The 25,595-nt window shown below is 41.8% G+C and overlaps 3 protein-coding genes across 7 annotated transcripts; 1 reads left to right on the top strand and 2 right to left on the bottom strand.

The window, feature by feature from the left end:
* Positions 1 to 177: 177 nt before the first annotated feature.
* Positions 178 to 7,097, bottom strand: hpse (heparanase). Its single transcript, XM_038971321.1, has 12 exons — positions 6,656 to 7,097; positions 5,677 to 5,816; positions 5,219 to 5,347; positions 4,894 to 5,067; positions 4,579 to 4,750; positions 3,769 to 3,816; positions 2,584 to 2,677; positions 2,372 to 2,478; positions 1,682 to 1,796; positions 932 to 1,056; positions 676 to 828; positions 178 to 499 (listed from the first exon to the last, which is right to left on the bottom strand). The coding sequence occupies exons 1-12, from the start codon at positions 6,874 to 6,876 to the stop codon at positions 340 to 342; spliced, it is 1,638 nt and encodes a 545-aa protein (XP_038827249.1). The 5' UTR covers positions 6,877 to 7,097; the 3' UTR covers positions 178 to 339.
* A 4,322-nt stretch (positions 7,098 to 11,419) lies between these two features.
* helq (helicase, POLQ like) lies at positions 11,420 to 19,519 on the bottom strand. Of its 2 annotated transcripts, XM_038970043.1 has the most exons (19): positions 19,403 to 19,511; positions 18,888 to 19,084; positions 18,099 to 18,756; positions 17,742 to 17,920; positions 17,409 to 17,609; positions 17,162 to 17,234; positions 16,974 to 17,071; positions 16,672 to 16,770; positions 16,381 to 16,526; positions 16,021 to 16,260; positions 15,712 to 15,853; positions 15,474 to 15,578; positions 14,960 to 15,167; positions 14,641 to 14,798; positions 14,306 to 14,404; positions 13,689 to 13,862; positions 12,134 to 12,247; positions 11,795 to 11,929; positions 11,420 to 11,621 (listed from the first exon to the last, which is right to left on the bottom strand). In XM_038970043.1, the coding sequence occupies exons 2-19, from the start codon at positions 19,068 to 19,070 to the stop codon at positions 11,538 to 11,540; spliced, it is 3,096 nt and encodes a 1,031-aa protein (XP_038825971.1). In that variant the 5' UTR covers positions 19,071 to 19,084; positions 19,403 to 19,511; the 3' UTR covers positions 11,420 to 11,537. The 2 variants fall into 2 exon arrangements, with proteins under 2 accessions (XP_038825971.1, XP_038825972.1); XM_038970044.1 differs by having other exon boundaries at positions 15,718 to 15,853; positions 18,888 to 19,519.
* A 327-nt stretch (positions 19,520 to 19,846) lies between these two features.
* mrps18c (mitochondrial ribosomal protein S18C) lies at positions 19,847 to 25,120 on the top strand. Of its 4 annotated transcripts, none has more exons than XM_038970048.1 (7): positions 19,847 to 19,866; positions 21,354 to 21,421; positions 21,669 to 21,727; positions 24,085 to 24,168; positions 24,254 to 24,311; positions 24,394 to 24,453; positions 24,968 to 25,120. In XM_038970048.1, the coding sequence occupies exons 1-7, from the start codon at positions 19,862 to 19,864 to the stop codon at positions 25,042 to 25,044; spliced, it is 411 nt and encodes a 136-aa protein (XP_038825976.1). In that variant the 5' UTR covers positions 19,847 to 19,861; the 3' UTR covers positions 25,045 to 25,120. The 4 variants fall into 4 exon arrangements, with proteins under 4 accessions (XP_038825976.1, XP_038825975.1, XP_038825974.1 ...); XM_038970047.1 differs by lacking the exon at positions 19,847 to 19,866 and adding an exon at positions 19,986 to 20,226; XM_038970045.1 differs by lacking the exon at positions 19,847 to 19,866 and having other exon boundaries at positions 20,715 to 21,421.
* The last annotated feature ends 475 nt before the right edge of the window (positions 25,121 to 25,595 follow it).

Genomic DNA, 25,595 nt, shown 5'->3' with positions numbered 1-25,595 from the left:
AATTTATGTACAACAAGTATTGCATTTAAGTGTTTCCTGAACAGCAATTTCTTCCAAGACATAGAGTGAAACCGTATGAGTCCTCTGAAATTTTAAAACCCTACTCACAAGGTATTAAGACTATTTATACATGTTGAAAAATATACAAAAATGTATTACATGTAGATGAAACGTTTTTTCCAAAGATGATCGAATCCTTTCACCACATTCACTTGGTTTACATTCTTTGGCAAAGTCATACAGCTGTGTTTAGCGCAATAGTCAAGTACAGTATTTCCTTCTCTTAGTTTAGATAGTGAGTTTACCTCCATCTTCTCAAGTTCTCCTCTCCAATTGGGGTCATCGGCAGGCCAGCGCCTGAGCCTCACTGAGGACATAGAAGGCAAAGGAATAACCAGGGAGTCTGAGATGTTCTCCTGCAGGAAGAGGAGTTCCCTGGAGCGATGGAAGAGTTCGGTCATCCACCATCTTCAACACCTCTCCGTTGAGTTTCACAGACCTGGAGATCACAGCACACTGTTACTCTCCTTTCTATTTTTAGTAGTACGGCATCTTTACACTGACAATATTCAAGGCAAGACAAAAGCAAACACTTCCTTGAACTGTAATAATGAAAAGCGACAAACTTAAGATTAGTGGCCCCATTGATGGGAATAAAGGTTACTGGTAGCCTACTTGGAGTAGAGTCCCTCCTCGCCAGGCTGTTCAGACTGTAGAACGAAGGCCTCGGCAGTACTGTTAGAGATTGTAACAGGCACAGAGATCCTCGCAGGGCCCTTACTCAGGTTCAGAGCAAACAATGTGACTGCTCCACTTTTGTAGCTTGTGCTGTAGAGAGAACATCGAGGAACAGTCAGGATGGTTGCTCACATGTCTCACACACAAACACAGGTTGTGGCTTCATTTTAAATACAGCTGGATTGTGGAATACCTTTTCTTGTTAGTGCAGTGCAGGTAGACCCGTACTCTTTTCGTCTTTCCCAAAATGGAAAAGGCTTCTATACTCAGCACCTCTGGTCCAACAAGCCTCTTGTACAGAACTGATAGCCAGTAATCCTGCCAAAGTGATACAGCCATAAACCGGATAAGTGATTAAACAGTCAGGTCCAAAATTATTGTCACCTTTGATAAAGATGAGCAAAAAAGACTATCAACATCCGGACTTGAACCCCATTGAAAACCTATGGTTTGAATTGAAGAGGGCAGTCTATAAACGCAGACTAAGAATATCTTGGATCTGGAAAGATTCTGTGTGGAAGAATGGTCAAAAATGCTTCCCAATGGGTTCTCCAATCTCATAAAACATTTTAGAAAACGGCTCAGTGCTGTTATCCTTGCAAGGGTAAGGTTCCAGTATTGAAAACAGGGGTGCCAATAATCTTTTATAGACTTTTTTTATTACTTGTTAAAAATATATATATTTCTCTGAGAAATCTCTTTCTCTGTGAAGAATATTCACAAAATTGAGTATACAATATAGCTGAATTTGTATTATTTATTTAATAATGCCTTTTTCGCTCATCTTTATCAAGGGTGCCAATAATCATGGACCTGACCGTATATAGAATTGGGAAAATTCATAGAATAGACAAACTATTGTCACAATCAACAAATACTTGGATCATTGGTGTTTTTTCAGGAATTCAGAATACAGAGGAGAATAAACAGGAATTTGTCTTACAGGAAGTGGATCCAGGTTCTCATCTACCAGGTGGTAAGTCCCAGATCCAATCAAAACCTGTCTGATGAGAACATCCAATCCAAGCTTCGCACCCAGGCCCAGTTTATCCAGCCACCTGTAATCATTAAACATATTATTTTACACCACATACAGTACTTTAATACCTTATAATGTTTTTATTGCAAAGAATGAGATTCTGACACATATCATCTGATTTAGATACAAGCAACCTTATTCAATGAGAATGCAATATGTAATCCTTCGTATTAACCGACTGCCCTCACACTTGATTAAGTCAATGTTGGATACATCATGTGGCATTCCTTTCATTTTTTTGCATGTGAGACTACTATTGTAAGTCTTCCTGGAACAGGGCATGGTTGAAAGGCTGATCATGAGGCTCACAGGTGACCTGTAAATTCAATGAAAACCACATGTTCTGGAATAGCAGAGATTCCCTTCCATGAGAGTAGACTAACAACACAATTGACTCAACTACCGCCAGTGTAATGAGGCTGCAGGTCTGTAGTCTCTCTTCCCACAGTGGAGCACCATGAGTCTGGCAAGCGAGACTAGCCTGACTGTTACAACCTCCAGAGTAATCCAGATGAAAATGATCACATGGTATCAGGGTGTGATACTGACTGGGTCTATCTATATCCTGATCAACGCCAACATACACAGACTCACATGAATCCAGCAACAAATGTGTCAGACAGGCCCTTAGCCCCGCCTCCATAGGCGGAACTAGTCTCTCCAAGCCACACCTTCTTCCCAGGGGAGGTCAGCTCAATGGTCTGAGGACACACGAAACAAAAGAACCATTTAAAGTCCTCACTGAACTGCAATACATTCATAGTACATTTATAAACATGTACATTTGTTAACTTTTTCTTCATTACCTCCATGACTTCATGTGTTTTTAAGGCCAACGTGTTTAGCACCTCAGGGTTTAGGAAATCTTCTAGAGACGTGTCTCTTCCATTGACATAATAACTAACAGAAGGGCAGAGTAATCAAGGATGAGTATATCTTTATATCAAACACAACAGAATCACTATGAATTAAATCACATTTTCAGATTGTATGGTGTGTAGACCATATCTCTCATCTGACACACTCACACCACCGGGGGGGAAAAACCACATCATTGATCAAATACATCATTTATTTGTATTTTTTATTGTTATTTTGTTTGACCCTTTTTCACCCCAATTTCAATCTTGTCTCATCGCTGCAACTCCAACAGGCGAAGGTTGAGTCATGCGTCCTCCGAAACATGACACGTCAAACCGCGCTTCTTAACACCCGCCCTCTTATCCCGGAAGCCAGTCGCACAAATATGTCAGAGGAAACACTGTTCAACTGAAGACCGAAGTCAGCCTGCAGGCGCCCGGCCCGCTACAAGGAGTCGCTAGAGCGCGATGAGCCAAGTAAACCCCCCCACCCCCAAAACCCTCCCCTAATCCAGACGACGCTGGGCCTATTGTGCGCCGCCCTATGGGACTCCCGCCACGGTCGGTTCCAATACACCCTGGGATCGAGCCCGGGTCTGTAGTGACGCCTCTAGCACTGCGATGCACTCGGGAGGCCGCTAGACCGCTACGCCACCCGGGAGGCCATTTCCACACCCTTTCAACCCCAAAGAAAAAAATATTATGATGTTGAATCAACGTGGGAAACTGATAGAATGTTTTTTAAGTCATCAACATAAGGGCATTTTGTCTTTTTTTTTAATGCAACTTTTAACCTAAATCCAATGACATGGTGATGACATGGTGAAATGTTTAGATGATTTCACGTTGAATTTACGTTAGTCAACAACTCAACCAAAGGTAAATCGTAACTAGGCATTGAACTGACGTCTGTGCCCAGTGGGATGTGAAGTCTGGTCAGTGCAAGCCTTTACAAACAGTTATGTTAAGTACCTCTTACCCCTTGTGGCAAACCCACGTACCCAACATCACAGGCACAATCAAACTATTCCTGTGTTTGTTCAGCCTCTGTGTTTGCGTCAAAGTCAAAGGCACCAACACATGACATCTGACCTTAGCATTGTATGCTACACAAGTGACAGTTCAACTTACTGGTGCCAGGTGCATGCATCAATTGCTTCTGCCCCACTCTCCAAGAACCTATGAAAAGTAAATGGGATACGATTGTTCAACATATCCCACATGATTGGTGGTTATGTAGGAAGAATCTATTGATCCGACATTAACCTGCCCCTAGACCACAGGAGACACACTCGGGGGATGAGAGTTTGTCCCATAGACTGTAAAAATAATGCAGTTTCCCAATAGGGGAAAGAGCCAGGATATGTTTGGAATACTTTGTGCCTTTTAGATAAGAGATTAATGAGTTGGAGTAACGATTAACAGTTAAAGGGATACTTCGGGATTTTGGTAATGAGGCCCTTTATCTACTTCTTCAGATTCAGATGAACTCGTGGATACCTCATTGTCAAAATCCCAAAGTATCCCTTTAAGGTTTGAACCACAGCCTTACTTGGGTATAGACATACAGTAGGTGGATATAAAGGAGAGAAGCAGTAACAAACTCTGGTTTATTGTATAATACGGCTGTGAAATGACAGAAAACACCCATGACCTATACAAACAAGAGGTTAGTCTCCCACTACAGTGGAAGTGATATTTAACCTTGATGAATATAGAAAGGTATGCAGGTCACATGTCGTAATTCAATTGTAGAATCATATTTTAATTCAATTCCTTTTGTAGTTTTCTAGTTAGCAACAACCGTTTGGTGTCAAGATGCTTCTTACATTGATTGAGGAGACTTCCAATACTATTACTTTAGTTAGTACAACAGCCTGTCCATTAGGACTTTATTGGGACTACTTTATATATAGGCTACATAAAGGGACAAACTCTCACCCCTCCAGTAAGTCTCTCCGGTGGTCCCGGGGCTGGCTAATGTCTGGTCCATAGAGTCCAGTGTTATGGTAAAGTTTGGATTCCTGCAGAATCTTGCGGAGTTGAACAAAATCTTGGCCGAGCTGATATCCATCCACCCTGATCCCTGCCTTCTTCTCATAGCTGTTGGGCTCTAAAGGGAGACAGGATTTTTGTTCTACCAACCTTACAATACCTAAATCAATAGTTGAGAATTCCCTGTTTCAGTCATTAACACAATGAAAGATGGCTTAGTTAGTATAACACTGTAAATACTGGGGGCCTCAAAATTATTACCATTGCCCAGCTCCCAGGACATGCTGTACTGTTTAGATTCACAGTACTGTAGGAGGGTCCTGGCATTGCTGCTGTCCCAGGAGTTCCCAGAGGTCCTGAGCAGCTCGTTGAGCCCAAAGATGAGGTCTAATCCAGAGCAGTTTGTAAAAGAGTAGAGCAGATCCACTGCACACTCTGTCAGGGGAAAAAATACACTTGAAATGTTGTTTTCTTCTTTCTGTGAATTTGCTCAAGTGAAATGGGGTGGTTCCAAGATAACAGCTAAACAAAAGAGCCAGTGTGTTGTGAGCTAGACTGATGCTACCTTCATGACCACGGTTCATACCTGTGAACTTTACACTCCTATACTTCCTCTGCAAGTCCTCCTTGTCGAGAAGTATTTCCTGTAGAGTCCATTCCTGCTTCAGCCTCTTTTCCAGTAGTGGAGGCAGCTCCAGCCTTTCACATATGTCATCTGACAGCAGATTAGCAAACAGGAACCAGAAACCAAGTGGCTGTGAGTCACTCAGAAGCTGATGACCTAAGATCTACCTCAAACTAATGACATTGCTTGAGATCTGCCTGGTTTACTGCGTGCATTCAAGCTGACTCTGTGTGAATCAACGTACTGTTCTATCTCTCATGAAAAACAGGAATCATGCTGAGGAGTCAAGTGACCACAGTCAAACCACACACATCAAAATAGCTGTTATTGCAATTTATAGATATTACATTATGCCTGACAATGTCTGTGGTGTAATGTGACACACAGTTGAGATGAGTGACAATGTATGCCATATTTACCTGCATCAAACACAGAGTTTTTGTGATTCTCGTTTGAATGTAAAAATGTTGGGTTGAAGGTCATGAAATCTTGTCTTGTCCCTCCAAATCTCAGAAATGCTGGGGTCAAAGCTTTTGCCAATGTCCTCAGCTTTGGAGACCTTGTGGAATTAAATAAGGTTTAGTTCAGTATTTCTGGAGTTTCATAAGATTATGTAGCGCTGGTCTCTGAACTGTTTTTCTGTTAGGCTAAAGACAAAAACAACTTCGAGTGAGTAACTGAAAACAACATAATAAATAAGACCCTGGCTGATTCTAATATATTCGTCAATTATTTATTTTTACTAATGGTAATAATTTTATAAAACACACACAATTACAATTGTGCCAAAAACAGTGGTGGAAAAAGTACCGAATTGGCATACTTGTGTAAAAGTAAAAGATACCATGATAGAAAATGGCTCAAGTAAAAGTGAGTCACCCAGCAAAATACTACTAAAAGTATTTGATTTTAAATATACTTATGTATCAAAGTTAAATGTAACTGATGAAATATACTCAAGTTTCAAACGTAAAAGTATAAATCATTTCACATGTTTATATTAAGCAAAACAGACGTCACGATGTTTTCTTTATTTACGGATAGCCAGGGGCAGAAATAACTTACAAACGAAACGTTTGTGTTTAGTGAGTCCGCCAGATCAGAGGCAGTAGGGATGACCAGGGTTGTTCTCTTTATGAGTGCGTGGATTTGACCATTTTCCTGTCATGCTAAGCATTCGGGATGTAACAAGTCATTTTGGGTGTCAGGGAAAATGTATGGAGTGAAACGTACATTATTTTCTTTATGAATGTAGTGGAGTAAAATTGTCAAAAATATAAATATTAAAATAAAGTACATATACCCCTCAAAACTACTTAAGTAGTACTTTCAAGTATTTTACTTAAGTACTTTACACCACCGGCCAAAAATAGAAACGTTAAAGCTTGCCTTACTCACGTTAAAAGGTACATGAACTTCTCTTCAGCGACTAGACTCGCGTCTATGGCAACAGACAAAAAACGTCCATTCACTTTCTTGAGTACTCGAGAGAGGTCCACATTCAGATTTACAGACTCAAAATTCCACTCATCCCTCGCAGACTCGACACTTGCTACCACATAATATCCATAAGAAAGAATATATATCATCACACATGCCAAGATTGATATGCCTGACATAATGAAATGGCTAGACGAACAGTCGGCTCAAATCGAATTTATATCGCTATGTGTAGGACAATTACAACCCAAATCTACTGGTGCTCGCATTCCCTCACTATTCCAATAAATACGTCGATCGGTGTAAATCCATCATTGTCATTAGTAAATTGGTATGCAGTTATGGTCGGATTCAATTGTTGAGCGGAATCTGAGTTTTGCCTGGTCCAGAAAAGTCCTTGGTGTGGTCCTCATCCAAACGAGAGAAAGCAAAGCATTTTTTTCTAGCGGCAGAGCATGCAAAACAACAAAGTGCGAATGCAGAAGCTTGCGTGTGATAGGCTGCCACGATATAGCATCGTTAACTAGGCTTGGCCATGATCGTGTGGGCGCGGTCTCAACACAGAAGGCTGGCATGATTTTGAAATAAGAAATATATGTTATGTAATTTGAGATGTTTTATTTTTGCATCACTTGGGATTCTTATTGCGAAAAATACATTTCCATACTTACCTGCTTGTGAGAGATGTGTGACAAGTGAAGTGATGGAGAAGTAACCTACCTGTTCAGTGACGATTTTAGTAGCAGTCCCAACACTTTACAACTGGTACACCTGGCTATCAGCGGAGCCTTGTCTGGCAGTGAAACAGTTCATTCAGCCTCATTTACTGCCTTTAAAAAAACATGGCTGATATGGCTGGCTCTTTTAAACAAATGTGGCTTCTACTGACAATTGAGATGTTTTTTTTAATATATTTTTTTATTTCACCTTTATTTAACCAGGTAGGCTAGTTGAGAACAAGTTCTCATTTGCAACTGCGACCTGGCCAAGATAAAGCAAAGCAGTGTGACACAGACAACAACACAGAGTTACACATGGAGTAAACAATAAACAAGCCAATAACACAATAAACAAGTCAATGACACAGTAGAAAAAATAAAGTCTATATACAGTGTATGCAAAAGGCATGGGGAGGTAGGCAATAAATAGGCCATAGGAGCGAATAATTACAATTTAGCAGATTAACACTGGAGTGATAAATGAGCAGATGATGATGTGCAAGTAGAGATACTGGTGTGCAAAAGAGCAGAAAAGTAAATAAAATAAAAACAGTATGGGGATGAGGTAGGTAGATTGGGTGGGCTATTTACAGATGGACTATGTACAGCTGCAGTGATCGGTTAGCTGCTCAGATAGTTCATGTTTAAAGTTGGTGAGGGAAATAAAAGTCTCCAACTTCAGCGATTTTTGCAATTCGTTCCAGTCACTGGCAGCAGAGAACTGGAAGGAAAGGCGGCCAAATGAGGTGTTGGCTTTGGGGATGATCAGTGAGATATACCTGCTGGAACGTCTGCTATGGGTGGGTGTTGTTATTGTGACCAGTGAACTGAGATAAGGCGGAGCTTTACCCAGCATAGACTTATAGATGACCTGGAGCCAGTGGGTCTGGCGACGAATATGTAGCGAGGGCCAGCCGACTAGAGCATACAGGTCGCAGTGGTGGGTGGTATAAGGTGGTATAAGGTGTTTATAGTTGTCCACATATTCTAGGTCGGAACGTCCAGGGTGGTGATAATAGTCGGGCAGGCGGGTGCGGGCAGCGAACGGTTGAAAAGCATGCATTTGGTTTTACTAGCGTTTAAGAGCAGTTGGAGGCCACGGAAATGCTTGGGTTGTGCCGTGGCGGAGATCTTTGTGGGCTATACTCGGCCTTGTCTCAGGATGGTAAGTTGGTGGTTGAAGATATCCCTCTAGTGGTGTGGGGGCTGTGCTTTGGCAAAGTGGGTGGGGTTATATCCTTCCTGTTTGGCCCTGTCCGGGGTATCATCGGATGGGCCACAGTGTCTCCTGACCCCTCCTGTCTCAGCCTCCAGTATTATGCTGCAGTAGTTTATGTGTCGGGGGGCTAGGGTCAGTTTGTTATATCTGGAGTACTTCTCCTGTCTTATCCTGTGACCTGTGTGAATTTAAGTATGCTCTCTCTAATTCTCTCTTTCTCTCTCTCTCTCGGAGGACCTGAGCCCTAGGACCATGCCTCAGGACTACCTGGCATGATGACTCCTTGCTGTCCCCAGTCCACCTGGCCGTGCTGCTGCTCCAGTTTCAACTGTTCTGCCTGCGGAAATGGAACCCTGACCTGTTCACCGGACGTGCTACCTGTCCCAGACCTGCTGTTTTCAACTCTCTAGAGACAGCAGGAGCGGTAGAGATACTCTTAATGATCGGCTATGAAAAGCCAACTGACATTTACTCCTGAGGTGCTGACTTGCTGCACCCTCGACAACTACTGTGATTATTATTATTTGACCATGCTGGTCATTTATGAACATTTGAACATCTTGGCCATGTTCTGTTATAATCTCCACCCGGCACAGCCAGAAGAGGACTGGCCACCCCTCATAGCCTGGTTCCTCTCTAGGTTTCTTCCTAGGTTTTGGCCTTTCTATGGAGTTTTTCCTAGCCATCGTGCTTCTACACCTGCATTGCTTGCTGTTTGGGGTTTTAGGCTGGGTTTCTGTACAGCACTTTGAGATATCAGCTGATGTAAGAAGGGCTATATAAATGAATTTGATTTGATTTGATAAGGGGACGACGAGCAGAAAAGAGGCAATCCGTAATTTCGATTAAGACAATGAGCGAGCTATGACGAATATATCCATCTGTTAAGCATTTTTTAAATGTGCAGTGACAGAATTCAGAACATGGGCCATTCTTACAGTATTCTTCTTGTACACCAAGTCAGAACCGTAGGGTAAATAAAGGGTGCATATAAGCAGACAATGAAAGCTCTTACAATATTCAATGATTACATTTCTCTAAAACACGTTATAGGCTACATGTGCACCACCAAGTCAGAACAGTAGGCAAAATTATGAGAAAAGGGACCAAATTATTAGGGCGAGGCACATGTGTTACTACACAACATACACTTAGTATTACTTTCTTAGCTACAGTATACATATCTCTCTGGGATATTACATAATTTATGCAGCAGCATACAATACATTTTTGGACTCACATTGTTGTGCTGTGCTCACTTGAACAGGAAGGTGGCGCTGCAACCCTTCGTGAGCAAAATTTTGTCATCAAACTTTGTCATCGAAGTCTGGCATTCTCTGGATTAATGGTGCTTTCAACTCAAGACAAATGGGAACTCGGAAAAAATAAGGTCGACTCATGATGATGTTCGTGATCTTCAGGTTGGAGCTCTAGAAAGAGGCCCAAGTTCCCGACTTGCAATTCCGAGTTGGATGACCGTTCAAAACTTATTTTCCCAGACGGAGTTCATTTTTTCCCCAGAGTTCCCAGTTGTCATTGAACTCACTGAAGTCATATTTCATATTTCCGAGTTTCCAGTTGTTTTGAGCGCAGCAGGTCATGCAGGATTGACAGCATGGCCAATGTTGAATGTTTATCCTTTTAAGCTTGGAAAAGAGACCCTTAAACCCAAACTTGGGACCACACACCCACTCCACTGAATACCAGGCTAGTGATTGCTTTGCAATGCTTGCAGTTAGCCACTGATTGCTTCCAAACCACTCATTGTTGAATTTGCTTTTTCCAACTTGTGTAATGTTTATGTCCAATGGCCGATGAGCACCGATACATTTTATTTATAATTTCTCTTCATATGACAAGGATTTGCCAGTAGATTGTCAACTTGATTCATGATGATGACTGCTAGCTAAGATTTTGAAAGTATGATGTTGACATGATCAGTCCAATCAAAGCTACTGTAGATATAACATGATCCACATAATTTTATCTCTGGTCAATGACCTTGAGCCTTCTTGGATGGGCACTTCTAATGTAACTCCATGGCAGCATCCAAGGGGCTTGAATTTTCAAGATATACCCTTAGATTTTGCAGTGAGAAGTAGTGTCCCCATGAGTGACAGAACAGAGCCAATCACAGCGGAACTAGAGAACATTACCAACCCCTACACTCCATATTTGCCGCTGGCTGCCCCACCACCACAGAAAGCACTGAAATAGGCTGAAACACCTGCATTTTGGAGCTGCCTTACTCAAGAAAGCAAAAAAAGAGACCATGTTTGTATGCGGCTATATTAACTCAATTATTATTTTATTTTTTACATTGTTTGCAAACTGATATGTGACATGTATTAATGCCAAAATAACATACAAAACAGGCAAAATAGGTGGGGCTCAAAACAGGTGGGTCTCTTCCCCACCTGCCCTGAATGACTTTCCACTGAACCTGTTGTAGAACTTGCCGCTGCTGCTACTACTTGAAAAGATTAAACTATAGAAAATAACTTAATTGTAACCTGCTTCTTTATCATAGAACCAAGAGAAAGTGAAGGTTATAGATAAATAAGTCAAGAATTTAGGGTTACAATAACTACTTTACTATGTCCCACTACTCACTGATATTGGGCCAAGCATTTGGAAGCCTGTCAAATTATTCACATGCTGTTATATAAGTGACCAATTAATCACTGAGTGTGAATTCTTTCATGATTTTGATGCTCACAGAAGCATCTTATTCATCTCTATGGGATCAAAAAACAACTTTAAAAAAAGAAGAAATCTTCCACATCCCAAAAATACATTTTATAATATCACTCCAATAAACAATGATACACCACTAAACAATATTAACACACCAAGCTAAATAAAAGTATTCTTCACACAATAAATCCACTGCAGCAACATTTTACAAAGAGAGGAGATCAAGAGGCATCATCAATAAGTCATCCATCTCCTCCTGAAGGGCATCAGCTTTCTCATTCAGCAGCATCTGAAAACAGACGCCACAGGAGGACAATGATCAAACAGAGTACAACTTCTGCAAATTCTCGTCACATCTCAAGCCAATTTTCTAAAACCATTTTTTGTATTCACTCTATATAGATTTAGGAAGGAAACAACAGCACAATTGTACGTATACTAGGCATTTGACAACAGGCATACTTTTGCCGAAGCAACAATCTGATTTGCTTGCTTCTTGAAGAGGTTCTCCACAGTCTTGGTGAGAACGTTTGGGTCAGCATTGGCCAGATGAGCCAGAGTCTTATATCCAGCATTGTACAGCAGCTTGGCTCTTCTCTGTCAAAAGCAGATAAAAAGGGTTTACAAGCATGCAAAAAAACATCTGGAACAATGCCAGAAAACTTTGGCAAGGACAATAGCTCTTATGACTGGATACCAAGATGTGGATATGTTTTTATGGACCTTTTGTTGCCAGGTTAGGACATAATCATGATGCTATAATGCCTAAAAAAATGAATTGAGATTTTTTTAAAGTCTGACCTCCATGACTCCTGCTACCTCCATGAGAGGGATGAGCTCGGCCTGGACACAGTAGGTCAGCCTGCGGGTAAGCTCAGTCAGGAGAGCTTTGAAGGGCCAGAACTCTTCCAGCTCCTGATAACACAGAGGGCACAGTGAGATCACTGGGGTCAAAAGAGAAAGAGGGCACAGTGAGATCACTGGGGTCAAAAGAGAAAGAGGGCACAGTGAGATCACTGGGGTCAAACGAGAAAGAGGGCACAGTGAGATCACTGGGATCAAAAGCAAAAGAACATACAACTTAGGAGCTATTCTCAGAAGTGGGCGGCAGGTAGTCTAGACGTTAAGAGCGTGGGGCCAGTAACCGAAAGGTTGCTGGTTCCAATCCCCAAGCCAACTAGGTGAAAAATCTGTCAATGCACCCTTGAGCAAGGCACTTAACCGTTAGTCAGGTAGTCACCGAGTTGTTCAGCCACGACTCGGTGAAACATAAGATATTACAGTTTTTAAATGTCCCGTTGTTAGGATAATCTTGATCGTAGGCCATCGATTTTATTTTCCAATGATTGCACATTGGCCAATAGAACTGATTGCAGTTTATTCGCTCGCCTATGAATTCTCAGATGGCAGCCCGATCTCCGCTCCCTTTTTCTCCGTCTTTTCTTTACGCAAATGACGGGGATTTGGGCCTGTTCCCAGGAAAGCAGTATATCCTTACCGTCGGACTCATTAAAGAAAAATTATAGCAAGACATAAAAACAAACGCAAACAAAACTAACAAAATAGCACAGTTGGTTAGGAGCACGTAAAACGTCAGCCATCCTCTCTGGCTCCATTCTACAATGGCGACTGCTCGTTCTCCGACCGCATGGCACTACAGAGGGTAGAGCGTGCGACCTAGTACATCACTAGGGCCAAGCTTCCTGCCATCCAGGACCTCTATACCAGGCGATGTCAGAGGATGGCCCTAAAAATGTTCAAACACTCCAGCCACCCTAGTCATAGACTGTTCTCTCTGCTACCGCACGGCAAGCGGTACCGGAGTGCCAAGTCCAGGTCCAAGAGACTTCTAAATAGCTTCTACCCCCAAGCCATAAGACTACTGAACATCAAGCAACTCTGTTATTATCCATGCATAAGTCACTTTAATAACTCTACCTACATGTACATATTACCTCGATAACCGGTGCCCCCGCACATTGACTCTATACCGGTACCCCTTGTATATAGCCTCGCTATTGTTATTTTACTGCTGCTCTTTAATTGTTACTTTATTTCTCATTTTTTTATGTATTTTTCTTAAAACTGCATTGTTGGTTAAGGGCTTGTAACTAAGCATTTCACTGTAAGCTCTACAGCTGTTGTATTCGGTGCATGCGACAAATACAATTTTATTTTTAAGTCGGTCTGGATAAGAGTGTCTGCTAAATGACTAAAATGTAAAAATGGAGGACTGAAGTAACAAAGCTTTTGTATTTTCAGGGCACCTCTGTGAAACACTGCTAAGAGTCTAGGATGTGGCTCTGTTTGGACGGGACCCAATAATATCATATATGACATCTATGCTGGTAGCTACCTCGGTGAAGTGCAGCACGCAGGAGCAGAATACTGAAGAAGAGCTGAGTAGTGTCTGGATGAAGCCCCGGCTGAGTTGGAACCGGTCAGCCACACTCCACAGGTCAGTCTCCTTCAGCAGGGACAGCAGTACCAGGGCCAGGTACAGCCGACTCACCACCACCTGGTCAACATTCTGGGGGAACAGAGCAGAGGGGAAGGACCATAGAAGTAGAATTATTCCTACTTCTATTGCAAGGATAGCATAGTACAACAGAATGGCACAGAACTGGCTCACTGCAGTGTTGCTACATTTATTACATGCATGATCAGCTGTAGAGAGCAGATGTAGAGAGCAGATTTGAATTCACGTCACAAGATATTTAGGGTTCATTATCTTCATGACTTAAATTAGTTAAGTCTGCCTTCCATCTAGGGGTTAAAAGGAGAAAAAAAATCTTTAAAAAAAATCTGGATGAATCTAGAGATGAACATGTTTTTTTTAAGCCAACGTACTCAAGTATAAACCCTCATAATACCTCAAGCCAATGATAGTCTCTCAACCTAAGGGACTGTGAAAATATGACACTATTGATTTAACAGTATTTAAATCATGCCATGCTTCCTCAATACTCTTACCTTCTTGACATTCTGTCCAGCAGCCTTTCTAGCAACAAAACTTTCAGACACACCAACTGCTGCACACATCTTTTGCTCCACAGCTGATAACATTGTGAACTGGAATTGATAAGCAAAACAAACTCTTACACAATAATTGTTGTACTAAATACTGCAGAAGACAAACTATTGCACAAAACAATTTTATATATACAACATGTACTTCATTATTAGATATTTTCATTAAACACATTAGAAATGGATAAAAACGAAATTGTTATTTGAGGTATTTTATCTACCAATCTACGTTTAATTAATGTAGACAACCAAGAAGCACACAAGGCCTGGGCTCTGACCTGTCTGAAATAGACCATCCAATCAGGCTTACACTGGGAGACCATGTCATAGGGTGTGACCAGGTAGATGAGGTGGAGGAAACTGTTCAGCATCAGGCTCTCCAGGCCTTTAGACAGGTCTCTATACAGGAGGTCACAGTAGGTCAGATCCACTGAGCCTGAGGAGGAGAGGTCAGATACACTAAACACTGTAGTATTGACTCATAGAAAAAAAACATGTCTCTGTAACAGGATTTAAATGGATTACTATGAACAATTTCCTTGTATGGTAATAGAAATTAAATTAACACCAGTTCTGGCGAGTTTGAGAGTAGTTCACCTTTGTAAGTAGCTCTTCCTAGCTTGGTGACTTGCAGAGTCCCATCTTGTGGCTCTGTGGAAACGGTGACGAGGCCTTTCTCTTTAAGCAGCTCAACACACTCCTGTGTCACCTCCCACAGGCTCCTCTCCAAGCACACCTGTTTCTCCTGGACAGACAGCAACGTGCCACTCATGAAGTCCCTGATCTGCTCTAAGCTGTTCGTGATCTGAAGGGAGACAAAAGAAAACCGTCAAAAACAGTATCGTCAATTCATTCATTAATATATTCTTAATTCCATTCCTTTACTACGATTTGTGTGTATTAGGTATATGTTGTGAAATTGTTAGATATTATTTGTAAGATATTACTGCACTGTCAGAGCTATAAAACACAACACCCGCAATAACATCTGCTAAACACGTGTATGTGACCAATAACATTTGATAAGACCAAGTTCTTTGCTAAAATTAGACATTTTAAAAAGGGAACTGGATTTTTCTGTAATTCACTTATGGATATTTTTCAGAAGTACATTTAATCCAATAACGGATAGGATGAGACTCAGGACACCCTTTCCGTCACTGTGCATTAGATTGCTTATGCAGATCTCCACTGGTGCGGATACAAGCTTCTTGACCTGAAAATACAAAAGGGTGGACAGGATCAATGCACTAGATGAGTCTGCTATAAAATGTCAGAGCGTGGAAACATAAAGGACCGGATGTCACTACATGCATAGGTTTACTGTTATGGTTGTAGCTGTTATTTACCAAGACCTTGTCTTTGTCCTGTAGGATGAGGATGCTCTCTCCATGAGTGTCTATCCCGGCCCGTCCAGCCCTCCCCACCATCTGCTTGTACTGGCTCCTCTTCAGGAAGTCTGCCGCCACGTACGGAGAACGCAGAATCACTCTGGTCCAAACACACAATGATGGATCCAATCAAGTCTACAATAAATGTTGCTATCTAACACAGAGATGCAACTTCTGTTGTGACATGTCTCATGAAAAGAGATGATCCTTGTCGCCTTAGAAGCAGTAAAGTAGTCGGACAGGTTATGCTTCCTTGCTTTGACTTGCCTCCGAGCAGGTAGGTTGATCCCTGCAGCCAGCGTAGAGGTGCAGGTGAGGAGACAGAGAACCCCTGCAGAGTAGGCCTCCTCCACCAGCTTCCTCTCTTCACTGGTCAACCCACTGTGGTGGTAAGCCAGGCCGTACGGCACCGTCTTCTTGAGCACCGGACACAGGGAGCCGTTCCCACTGCTCCTCAGCTCCTCCAGCAACACAGCCTTCTCTGCCTGCTTGTGCTGGATAAAGTCCCTGGAGAATTCAAGAAGAAGTGGCATGTTGTATCAATCACAATCCACACAATCACAACCACTGGACCGACTGACCATGATTTGGAGTACAGAGAAGAGAAATATAAAGATGTCTTTTTACTCTTTCAGGTACTTGCAGATCATCCCAGCCACGTTCTCACAGTTCTTCTTGGTGGGACAGAAGACAAGGCAAGAGTGGCTTGGAATGACCTCAGTCACCAAGGCAACAATATGATCCTGATCGATCTTCTGCATGGCACTGGAGTACTGGAAAACAGAAGAATTAGACAGGTGCTAAGACTTCAAATACAATGTGAGTCAGCCTTCAAAAGCTGACTGCCTGGCACTGGAGTCCAGTATATCTTTAAATATATATAACTGATGGCTCTTCAAATCAAACGGATGATTATACCTTAAAGTTCAGGAGCCGAGAGAACCTGAAGCACTCCTCCTCCTTGGGGTCCACCTCGTATATGCTGTCCTTCAGTTTCACATACTCCTTCAGCTCAACCTGAAACACCATGGCTATCAGTGGCCAACCATCACAGGGACAATGGAGTACACAACACACAGTCCAGCTTCTATTGGTTTAAGCTTTCAAAGAATACGTTGGCGATTTTCATGTTGTATGTGGACTCTCACAAACAAGGAGGCATACCACAGACGATCAAATAGCATTGCGTAGATCAAACCTATGGTTAGGGAATATCATACCGGTCTGAAGTCATTAGTGTAGTTATCTGCCTTCAGAAACTTCTGTAGATCTTGGACATTGCCCAGAGTAGCACTCATTCCAATGATCTGAGTTGACTCTGTAAAGAAGAAAATCAGTTTCCCACACATTTTCAAAACATCTTCCTTCACAATGAATATGATGAGAGTAAAATAGCAGTCACACTTACTACTGATATAGAGCACTTTGGCTAGAGTCATCTCAATGATAGCTCCTCTGCTACCATCACCCAACATGTGGAGCTAATAAGAAGAGAAATGGAGTGGCATAAATAATTGGATACTACAGTACAATATAATTGATTGTGTCAAATACACAAGGCATCAACAGATACATTTATTGTGTCTCGTGAGTGGCTATTCTATGTTTTGTAAAGATAACATCTCAGATGTCAATTTAATAAGATATTTGCATACCTCGTCCACAACCACCAGCCCCACATTGTCCAATCTGTTGGCCTCTATGAGGGAGTTTACCAGGCCGTGTGCCTTCTCTATAGTGGCAATGTACAGGGACCTCTTGCCCCTTCCCTTCACTGGAGGGAACCTGCCCTTACTGCCAGCATACTCCTCCACCATGAAGTCTAGCTCCAGGCCAAAACTGGCCAACCCTCGAACCTGGGAATGCATTCAAAATACATAGCTCAGATTTGCCATTGACATACAAAAATGTTTAATTATAATCCCTTTGTACAGTTGGATGAAAGAGGAATTATATACATTTCGTAAACAAAACAATGACCACAATACCTTCTCCTGCACTAGAGATACGTAAGGCAGGATGAAAAGGGCATCCCTCTTTCTGCACAGAAGCTCTTTGAGGATAAGAATCTCAGCCACCAAAGTCTTCCCACCACTGGTGGGAAGAGAGTAGATGAGGTTTCTCCTCTGCTGAACTGAGTCCAGGTTTAGACAAGTTTTCTGCCATTCTGAAATATAAGAGAGCATTGTTATTGATGATACTCTAATATGAAGCAGGGCAAGAGCTCAAATTACTCACACTTAGCAAGACAACCAGACACTTTGAAAACATAGCCATGTTAAAGTTGATGCAGAACTAGTGAGGACATGCAATTAGACAGGGAAAAGGAATAGAAATCCATTCACCATATAAATCTTTGATTCCTTTGAGATTGCATATCAGCTCCTTCACTTTGGTGGGAAGACCAAAGAAAGGCCCCCGGTCTGTTGTCGCCATGGAGACAGATTCCATAGCCTGCATGGCAACACTGATCTCCTCTGTAACTACGGCCTCCTTCTGCACTGCAGTCCGGGAGACACTAGAAGGAGTTGCTGCATTAGCCATCATAGCTCTCTTCAGATGACCGGACACGCTCTTCCTTGCCTTGGGGGCGATATGCCTCTCATTTCTATCTTCAGTGCTGACAGACTTCTCAGGATGTCTCATAGGCATGGAGGTTTTGTCCTCATCTGCACAGCAGTTCCTGTCTTCTGTTTGGGGAGCTTGTAGAAAAGCGAGTTGTGAGCTTGGCATGTCTAGGAAAGCATCATCCGTGAAGCCCTCCAGGAATGATTCTGTCATTGAGTCATCACATGATTGTTTCGGACAGTTGTCTGTTGAAGACTTCAGTGAAGTGAAGTCAGGGTTCCCAGCAAGCAGAACCACAGGGCATCTGCTGCTGGTTGTATGGTCAATGTCATGCGGTCTCATGTTCTGCCCCACTCTATTGATCTTTGCCAGGAAAGAGCTGTCGCTTACAATGCTGTCATAGTCCCCAAATAAGTCCTCAGTGTCACTGCAGTACTGCAAAAAAGCAACGTTAAGAAACAGTAAATGCACTTGTAACTCACTCAATATCATGTTGAAATTACAGTAAAATCATCAGACCACATGAACTGTATAATGCACCATTGTGATATTAGTTAGCTACCCACCTCACTGAACTTTGCATCCATGGATTGGTCCATAGCTCTGGAAAGCTCTATCTGTCCCGTGTTGTCAGGACATTGTCGTCCAGAAGCACTTGTCCTTTTCCTTGCGGGCGTGAGATTACTTATTCGTCTATCCCTGGACCGCTTCCTCGAGGACAGTCGTTTTACTTTGATTTCGGCACTCATTGTCAAACCTGACTCTGTCGGTGAGGTCACTGACGTTAGCCTAAGCAAACACTAGTAGCATTCCAGCTATGTTGGCATGCTAACGAGCTACTAGCTAAGTAACGTTAGTAAATACAATACAATCATGTTGGCTGACAGGGTGAGCTCCTCAATTAATTTGCTACTGAGTCAAATTGGCTGACTGAGTGAGTTGGCTAGCTATCTTGAAAAAAAATAGATAGCTGACGTTAACGTTGGCTAACTTAACGCTAAATGTTAAGTGAGCAAACTCAACCGTCTTTCGTTAGCTGAAAGTAGCTAAATTGACTAGACATGGTTAAAACTTGACTTACTATTAAATCGTCTTTAACAACCGCGAATACAAAATATAAACTAGAGAATACATTTTGAAGAGTAACTAACCGGATACATACAATACAGACGACAATTATGAATTTGTAAACATGAGTCTAACGTATTAGCCAATCAGAGACGAGTAAAGATAGTTACTATAAATTGAGTCGGGTGGAGAACGGAACTTTTTTCCGACCTATTGATACAATCAGTCTAATTGTACCGTACTGTATTTGAATATTAGATTCATTATATTCTATGGAAGTTTTAGATTTGTTATGTGGAAATTGTACAAACTATCACTTCGAAAATACATTCATTTTGGGAGGAACGTTTGATCATGGGCCAACATATAAACGTGAACAGGAAATTACGTCAAATAGACAGAGCTCAATTTTGGCTCTGCAATTGAGATTGTTCAACGTTACTCGCTGGTCGATAGAGGGGTGTGAGCCTCTATGGGGTAATGTTTCGTGTTAATTATTCGCATGTGGAAAGCAATGCCGAGACAAACGGAGGAGGAATGGAGGGGAAAAGAGAGGGAGTAGAGGTCTAAGAGAGTGAGGGAAGAAGAGGGTGAGCTTGAGTCGGAGAAAAATTGTGGGGAAAAGGGAGCTTGTTTGTCAAAGAAGAATGGTATAAAGTGTAAGCAGAGGGAGCTGAAGACGAGTAATTGAAGTGAATTAGGGTGGTAGGTGCGGTAAAGTTATCGGAGACCGAGGTATGCACCGATGATCAGGATGAAGAAGAGTCTGACAGTAGGAGTGAAGTTTATGGAAAAAGTGGACTCTTGCCATTCGGTTGATTCATTTGCGGTTTCACGGTGGGTGAAAAGAGTTGGGTCATGTGGAATCGGTGAGGGTAACTTGAAGTGGTCTAGTGATAATTGTTTGTGTTTCTGTTGAGGAAGAATGCGCTCCAAGTAAAACGAATGGGGGTAAGTAAAGTGAAGTGTTTTGATCTCAAGAAAAAGGCACCAATGAAAGGAGCGATAACTGGGGTAGCAGTAGATATAAACGTTGACCAACTGAGGGCAAATATTCCCGGTGTATGTGATGCTCGTCGTTTAAAGCGACGCAGACAGGGTGGAGAAACAGAAGAGTCATTGTCTGTTCTTTTGAGTTTTGAAGTTCAGTCTTTGCCTGACAAAGTGAAGTTAGGATATATAAATTATCCTGTACGAGCGTATGTGCCGAGTACGTTAAGATGTTACAGGTGTCAAGCTTATTGGCATGTGGCAGCAGTGTGTAGGAGGGAGGGTCCAAGGTGTGAGAAATGTGCAGAAGGGCATGAGACAAAGGAATGTGTAGTATTGGGGAAAAGTAGTGGAATGTGTTAATTGTAGGGGTGCCCATTGCGCTGGGGATCAGACATGTCCCGTGCGAGAGAGGCAGTTTGAGGTTTCCAGGGTTAGAGTAGAGCAGAAGATGTCATCTGCTGAGGCAGTGAAGAAAGATGGGTTAAGGGGGAGGAGTGGTAAGAGTAGTAGAGATATACCAGTACAGAGGGATGGGCCAAAAAGTTAAATATGTTTCAGTAAGATTGGATTTTTAGCTTTTATAGCAGTGGTTATTAATTATACTGCAGGGGTGGTTCGGAAGTCTCAGAAAATGGAGGTTGTGGTGGCAGCTGCTGAGAGGTATTTGGGTGTGTAAGTTACATGATGTATTAAGTGGTTATGTCCCATTCTTTCAGGGTGATGGCATGAGGTAGGAATAAATACATTACATTTTTGGAGTAGGGGGGTGTTTATTTTATATAATTTTGAAACTAGTGAGTATAGTGTTAGATGGTAGGGTATTTATTTAGTACATTATTTTTCAAGAAAAGTATAAGGGAGTTGTACTCCAGTCTAGTAGATGGCGGTAATGCAACAAATTGGATGTCAACCGCTGTTAAATCTCATAGAAGAAGATTACGTCAAATAGCTTCCGGATCTTTCCTTCGCAGGTCAAAAATGTTTGCTGTCCGAAGCATTCGATCTTTACAATTTACATTTTCACAACTTGGAGGCACACGTAAGAATGCTGTTCTATGTTTTGAATTAATTGCATTGCTAGTGATACAAGCATGATTATACTGACGTGTATAATCACTAAGATAACCTATTAGCTAAATGGATAGCTAACGTTAGCTAGCGTTAGATAACCTCTAGCTATGCCATCCATCATTAACTAGCCAACCACATGTGTCGTCTATCTAGCTGGCCAGAGCAACCCCTATTTTTTTTATGTGAGTTAATGTTTGCTTTACTTTTTATCACAGAACAATGTCTCAGAAGTCTGTCAGGCTCGTCTAATGTAGTCAAGAAGAACGATGACATGGTAAGCAATTTTAAAGCCACCTATTAATGTTTAGGTAGCTAACTAATAACTACCTTTCAAAGAGTGCACTAAGTAAAACGTTATCAATAGACTAAATTGATCCAGGATTACGTTTTTAAATGCAAATAGAACTTGATTTATATGTACCCTTAGTGCTCAGGGATAGCTCTCGAGAACGGTATACCCAGCTTTAGAGACTCACTCCATCCCTCATACAAAACAGCTGGATCAATGAACTACAAATACCGACGTTCTGTTGTAACGTTTAGGAACATTAGTAATCCTCGCGATGTGGTTTTGTAAACGATTAGAAGTGCATTATCACATCAGCGAGAAATAATCTTTCAATTACAAAATATACACTTACTCGAGACAGTTTAGCCATGTTGCATCCTGCAGAATTTTAAATAACACTGGGCAAACCGAGGTATGAAGCTTCGCTCCCCAGCAATGACACTACAGTCGTGGCCTAAAGTTTTGAGAATGACACAAATATTAATTTCCACAAGGTTTGCTGCTTCAGTGTCTTTAGATATTGTTGTCAGATGTTACTATGGAATACTGAAGTATAATTACAAGCATTTCCTAAGTGTCAAAGGCTTTTATTGACAATTACATGAAGTTGACGCAGAGTCAATATTTGCAGTGTTGTCCCTTTTTAAAGCTCTGAAATCCGCCCTGGCATGCTGTCAATTAACTTCTGGGCCACATCCTGACTGATGGCAGCCCATTCTTGCATAATCAATGCTTGGAGTTTGTCATAATTTGTGGGTTTTTGTTTGTCCACCCGCCTCTTGAGGATTGACCACAAGTTCTCAATTGGGATTAAGGTCTGGGGAGTTTCCTCGCCATGGACCCAAAATATTGATGTTTTGTTCCCCGTGCCACTTAGTTATCACTTTTGCCTTATGGCAAGGTACTCCATCATGCTGGAAAAGGCATTGTTCGTCACCAAACTGTTCCTGGATTGTTGGGAGAAGTTGCTCTCGGAGGATGTGTTGGTGCCATTCTTTATTCATGGCTGTGTTCATAGGCAAAATTGTGAGTGAGCCCACTTCCTTGGCTGAGAAGCAACTCCACACATGAATGGGCTCAGGATGCTTTACTGTTGGCATGACACAGGACTGATGGTAGCGCTCACCTTGTCTTCTCCGGACAAGCTTTTTTCCGGATGCCCCAAACAATCGGAAAGGGGATTCATCAGAGAAAATGACTTTACCCCAGTCCTCAGAAGTCCAATCCCTGTACCTTTTTGCAGAACATCAGTCTGTCCCTGATGTGTTCATTGAAGTGGCTTCTTTGCTGCCCTTCTTGACACCAGGCCATCCTCCAAAAGTCTTCACCTCACTGTGCGAGCAGATGCACTCACACCTGCCTGCTGCCATTCCTGCGCAAGCTCTGTACTGGTGGTGCCCCGATCCCGCAGCTGAATCAACTTTAGGACACGGTCCTGGCGCTTGCTGGACTTTCTTGGGCGCCCTGAAGCCTTCTTCACAACAATTGAACCGCTCTCCTTGAAGTTCTTGATGATCCGATAAATGGTTGATTTAGGTGCAATCTTACTGGCAGCAATATCCTTGCCTGTGAATCCCATTTTGTGCAAAGCAATGATGACGGCATGTTTCCTTGCAGGTAACCTTGGTTGACAGAGGAAGAACAATGATTCCAAGCACCACCCTACTTTTGAGGCTTCCAGTCTGTTATTCAAACTCAATCAGCATGACAGAGTGATCTCCAGCCTTGTCCTCGTCAACACTCACATTTGTGTTAACGAGAGAATCACTGACATGTCAGCTGGTCCTTTTGTGGCAGGGCTGAAATGCAATGGAAATGTTTTTTTGGGTTTCAGTTCATTGTCATGGCAAAGAGGGACTTTTCAATTAATTACAATTCATCTGATCACTCTTCATAACATTCTGGAGTATATGCAAATTGCCATCATACAAACTAAGGCAGCAGACTTTGTGAAAATTAATATTTGTGTCTCAACTTTTGGCCACGACTGTATGGAAGCAACTTTAGCAAGTGTATATTTTGTATTTGAGCAATAAATTATCGCTTCTATGTAAGTAAGTTATAAATGTTTCCAAAACTGTGTCGTGTGAGACTTATTTGCATTTAGATGGCTTTGGCGCTCTGCACATTGTGCCTGAGCTAATCATAATGGACATTGAATGACCCACTGTATCCATGCATTGGAGTCATGATAAGGGCTAGTTCAAGGAGTAACATTCCACCACATGTCAAGAGAATTATTACTTTTTTTTAACTTGATTTGAAGCTATATGTCATTTGCCTACAAGGTCTATGACAACTACATTTGTTGTATGGATTTACCTAAATGTTTATCTCCCCAGCCTTTACAGATGGAGAATCCATACAAACAACCACAGAAGGGCTGCATTCTCTGTAACATCACAGTGGACTTCAAGAATGTTCAGGTCTGTCATTAGACTGCTGTGATGCGCAAGTATCCAATGTTTATTTATAATATGCCTAACTTTTCTCCAAACTTGATTCCAATAGCTGCTGTCCCAGTTTGTATCCCCACACACAGGAAGAGTTTACGGCAGGCACATAACAGGTGAGAACTTGGTCAGGAAAAGTGCTGAAAATGTACACATCAGAGCAGAGGCTGTCGTGTCAAGGTGTTTATTCTTTTCCAGGTCTATGTGGTAAGAAACAGAGGGAGATCGGCAAAGCCATAAAGAAAGCTCATTCGATGGGTATGCCCTCAAATCACACATTGTATTATTGACTGTACATAGAAAACAATGTCCACAACAAAAAGTTGCAGATATGGATTTATGGGACAGTGAAATTATTTTTACAAAATTGAGTGCAGAGACATTCAGAATGGGATTCTGATGTACTATGAGTTGGTTTGGAGTGTTTTCTTAACATACTTTAGACACATTTTCATAATGCATTGTAGTCAATGGCAAGTGATGGCAATTTTCTCTGTAATGAAGTAAAGTTGTGGGATCAACTACAAGCACAGAAAGAGTGAATAACGCCACATGAGAAAATGTTTGAACAATATGATCAAGTCTTCAGCAGCTTTAAACCTCGAGGTTGCTCTGTAGTAGTTTCTCTTTGGAAACTTCAATGCGCCATCTGTCACAACTGAACAGAGGATTCGTAATAACATTGTGCTACAGACTTGTCTGGCTCAAAATGACCCTGTTTTGATCATCCAGTCTTTCCTATAATAAATACTGGTAATGTTTTCCTCCACAGGATTCATGTCTGTAACCCACAAGGACCCACATTTTATGAAAGATCCAAATATCTGTGACATCCGGCACTTGGAGTAACTGTGTCCGCCTGTATTGTGGATCTAGTCTAGCATAGATACTGTAATTGTGTATTAAAACATTTTTCAATGTGGAAGATTGCTTGTTAGTTTCGTCTTTGAGCTGTCATGCTTGGGTTGAGTCATGAGACCAATAATCGTAACTCACTACACGTGAAAATAATTTAATGCAATTCTGTATAAGTTCAATTACAGCTTGAACTATTTTATATACAGTACCAGTCAAGTTTGGACACCTACTCATTCAAGGGTTTTTCTTTATTTGCACTATTTTCTACATTGTAGAATAATAGTGAAGACATCAACTAGAAATAACACATGGAATCATGTAGTAACATAAAAGTGTTAAAAATCAAACTATATTTTAGATTCTTCAAAGTAGCCACCCTTTGCCTTGACAGCTTTGCACACACTTGGCATTCTCTCAACCTCCTTCACGAGGAATGCTTTTCCAACAGTCTTGAAGCAGTTCCCACATATGCTGAGCACTTGTTGGCTGCTTTTCCTTCACTCTGCGGTCCAAATCATCCCAAACCATCTCAATTGGGTTGA

The sequence above is a fragment of the Salvelinus namaycush genome, chromosome 31 (genome assembly GCF_016432855.1).
Source record: "Salvelinus namaycush isolate Seneca chromosome 31, SaNama_1.0, whole genome shotgun sequence".
In the NCBI taxonomy this organism is placed as follows: Eukaryota; Metazoa; Chordata; class Actinopteri; order Salmoniformes; family Salmonidae; genus Salvelinus; species Salvelinus namaycush.
Note: the sequence above shows the minus strand (reverse complement) of the source record. Positions and strands in the feature narration are given on the sequence as shown.

Bases quoted from the DNA above. Each gene is read 5' to 3' on its own strand.
- hpse (XM_038971321.1), bottom strand. From the start codon at position 6,876: ATGTCAGGCATATCAATCTTGGCATGTGTGATGATATATATTCTTTCT. The intron at 2,678-3,768 runs GTAAGTTGAACT...CCCTTCTGTTAG, and splicing joins GATGCATGCACCTGGCACCA to TTATTATGTCAATGGAAGAG. The intron at 829-931 runs GTATTCCACAAT...TTCTCTCTACAG, and splicing joins CACTGCACTAACAAGAAAAG to CACAAGCTACAAAAGTGGAG.
- helq (XM_038970043.1), bottom strand. From the start codon at position 19,070: ATGAGTGCCGAAATCAAAGTAAAACGACTGTCCTCGAGGAAGCGGTCC. The intron at 14,405-14,640 runs GTCAGAGCCCAG...TATCAATTCCAG, and splicing joins GGATGGTCTATTTCAGACAG to TTCACAATGTTATCAGCTGT. The intron at 11,930-12,133 runs GTCAGACTTTAA...TGCTTTTGACAG, and splicing joins AGGTAGCAGGAGTCATGGAG to AGAAGAGCCAAGCTGCTGTA.
- mrps18c (XM_038970045.1), top strand. From the start codon at position 21,193: ATGGTAGGGTATTTATTTAGTACATTATTTTTCAAGAAAAGTATAAGG. The intron at 24,169-24,253 runs GTCTGTCATTAG...TGATTCCAATAG, and splicing joins TGGACTTCAAGAATGTTCAG to CTGCTGTCCCAGTTTGTATC. The intron at 24,454-24,967 runs GTATGCCCTCAA...TTTCCTCCACAG, and splicing joins AAAGAAAGCTCATTCGATGG to GATTCATGTCTGTAACCCAC.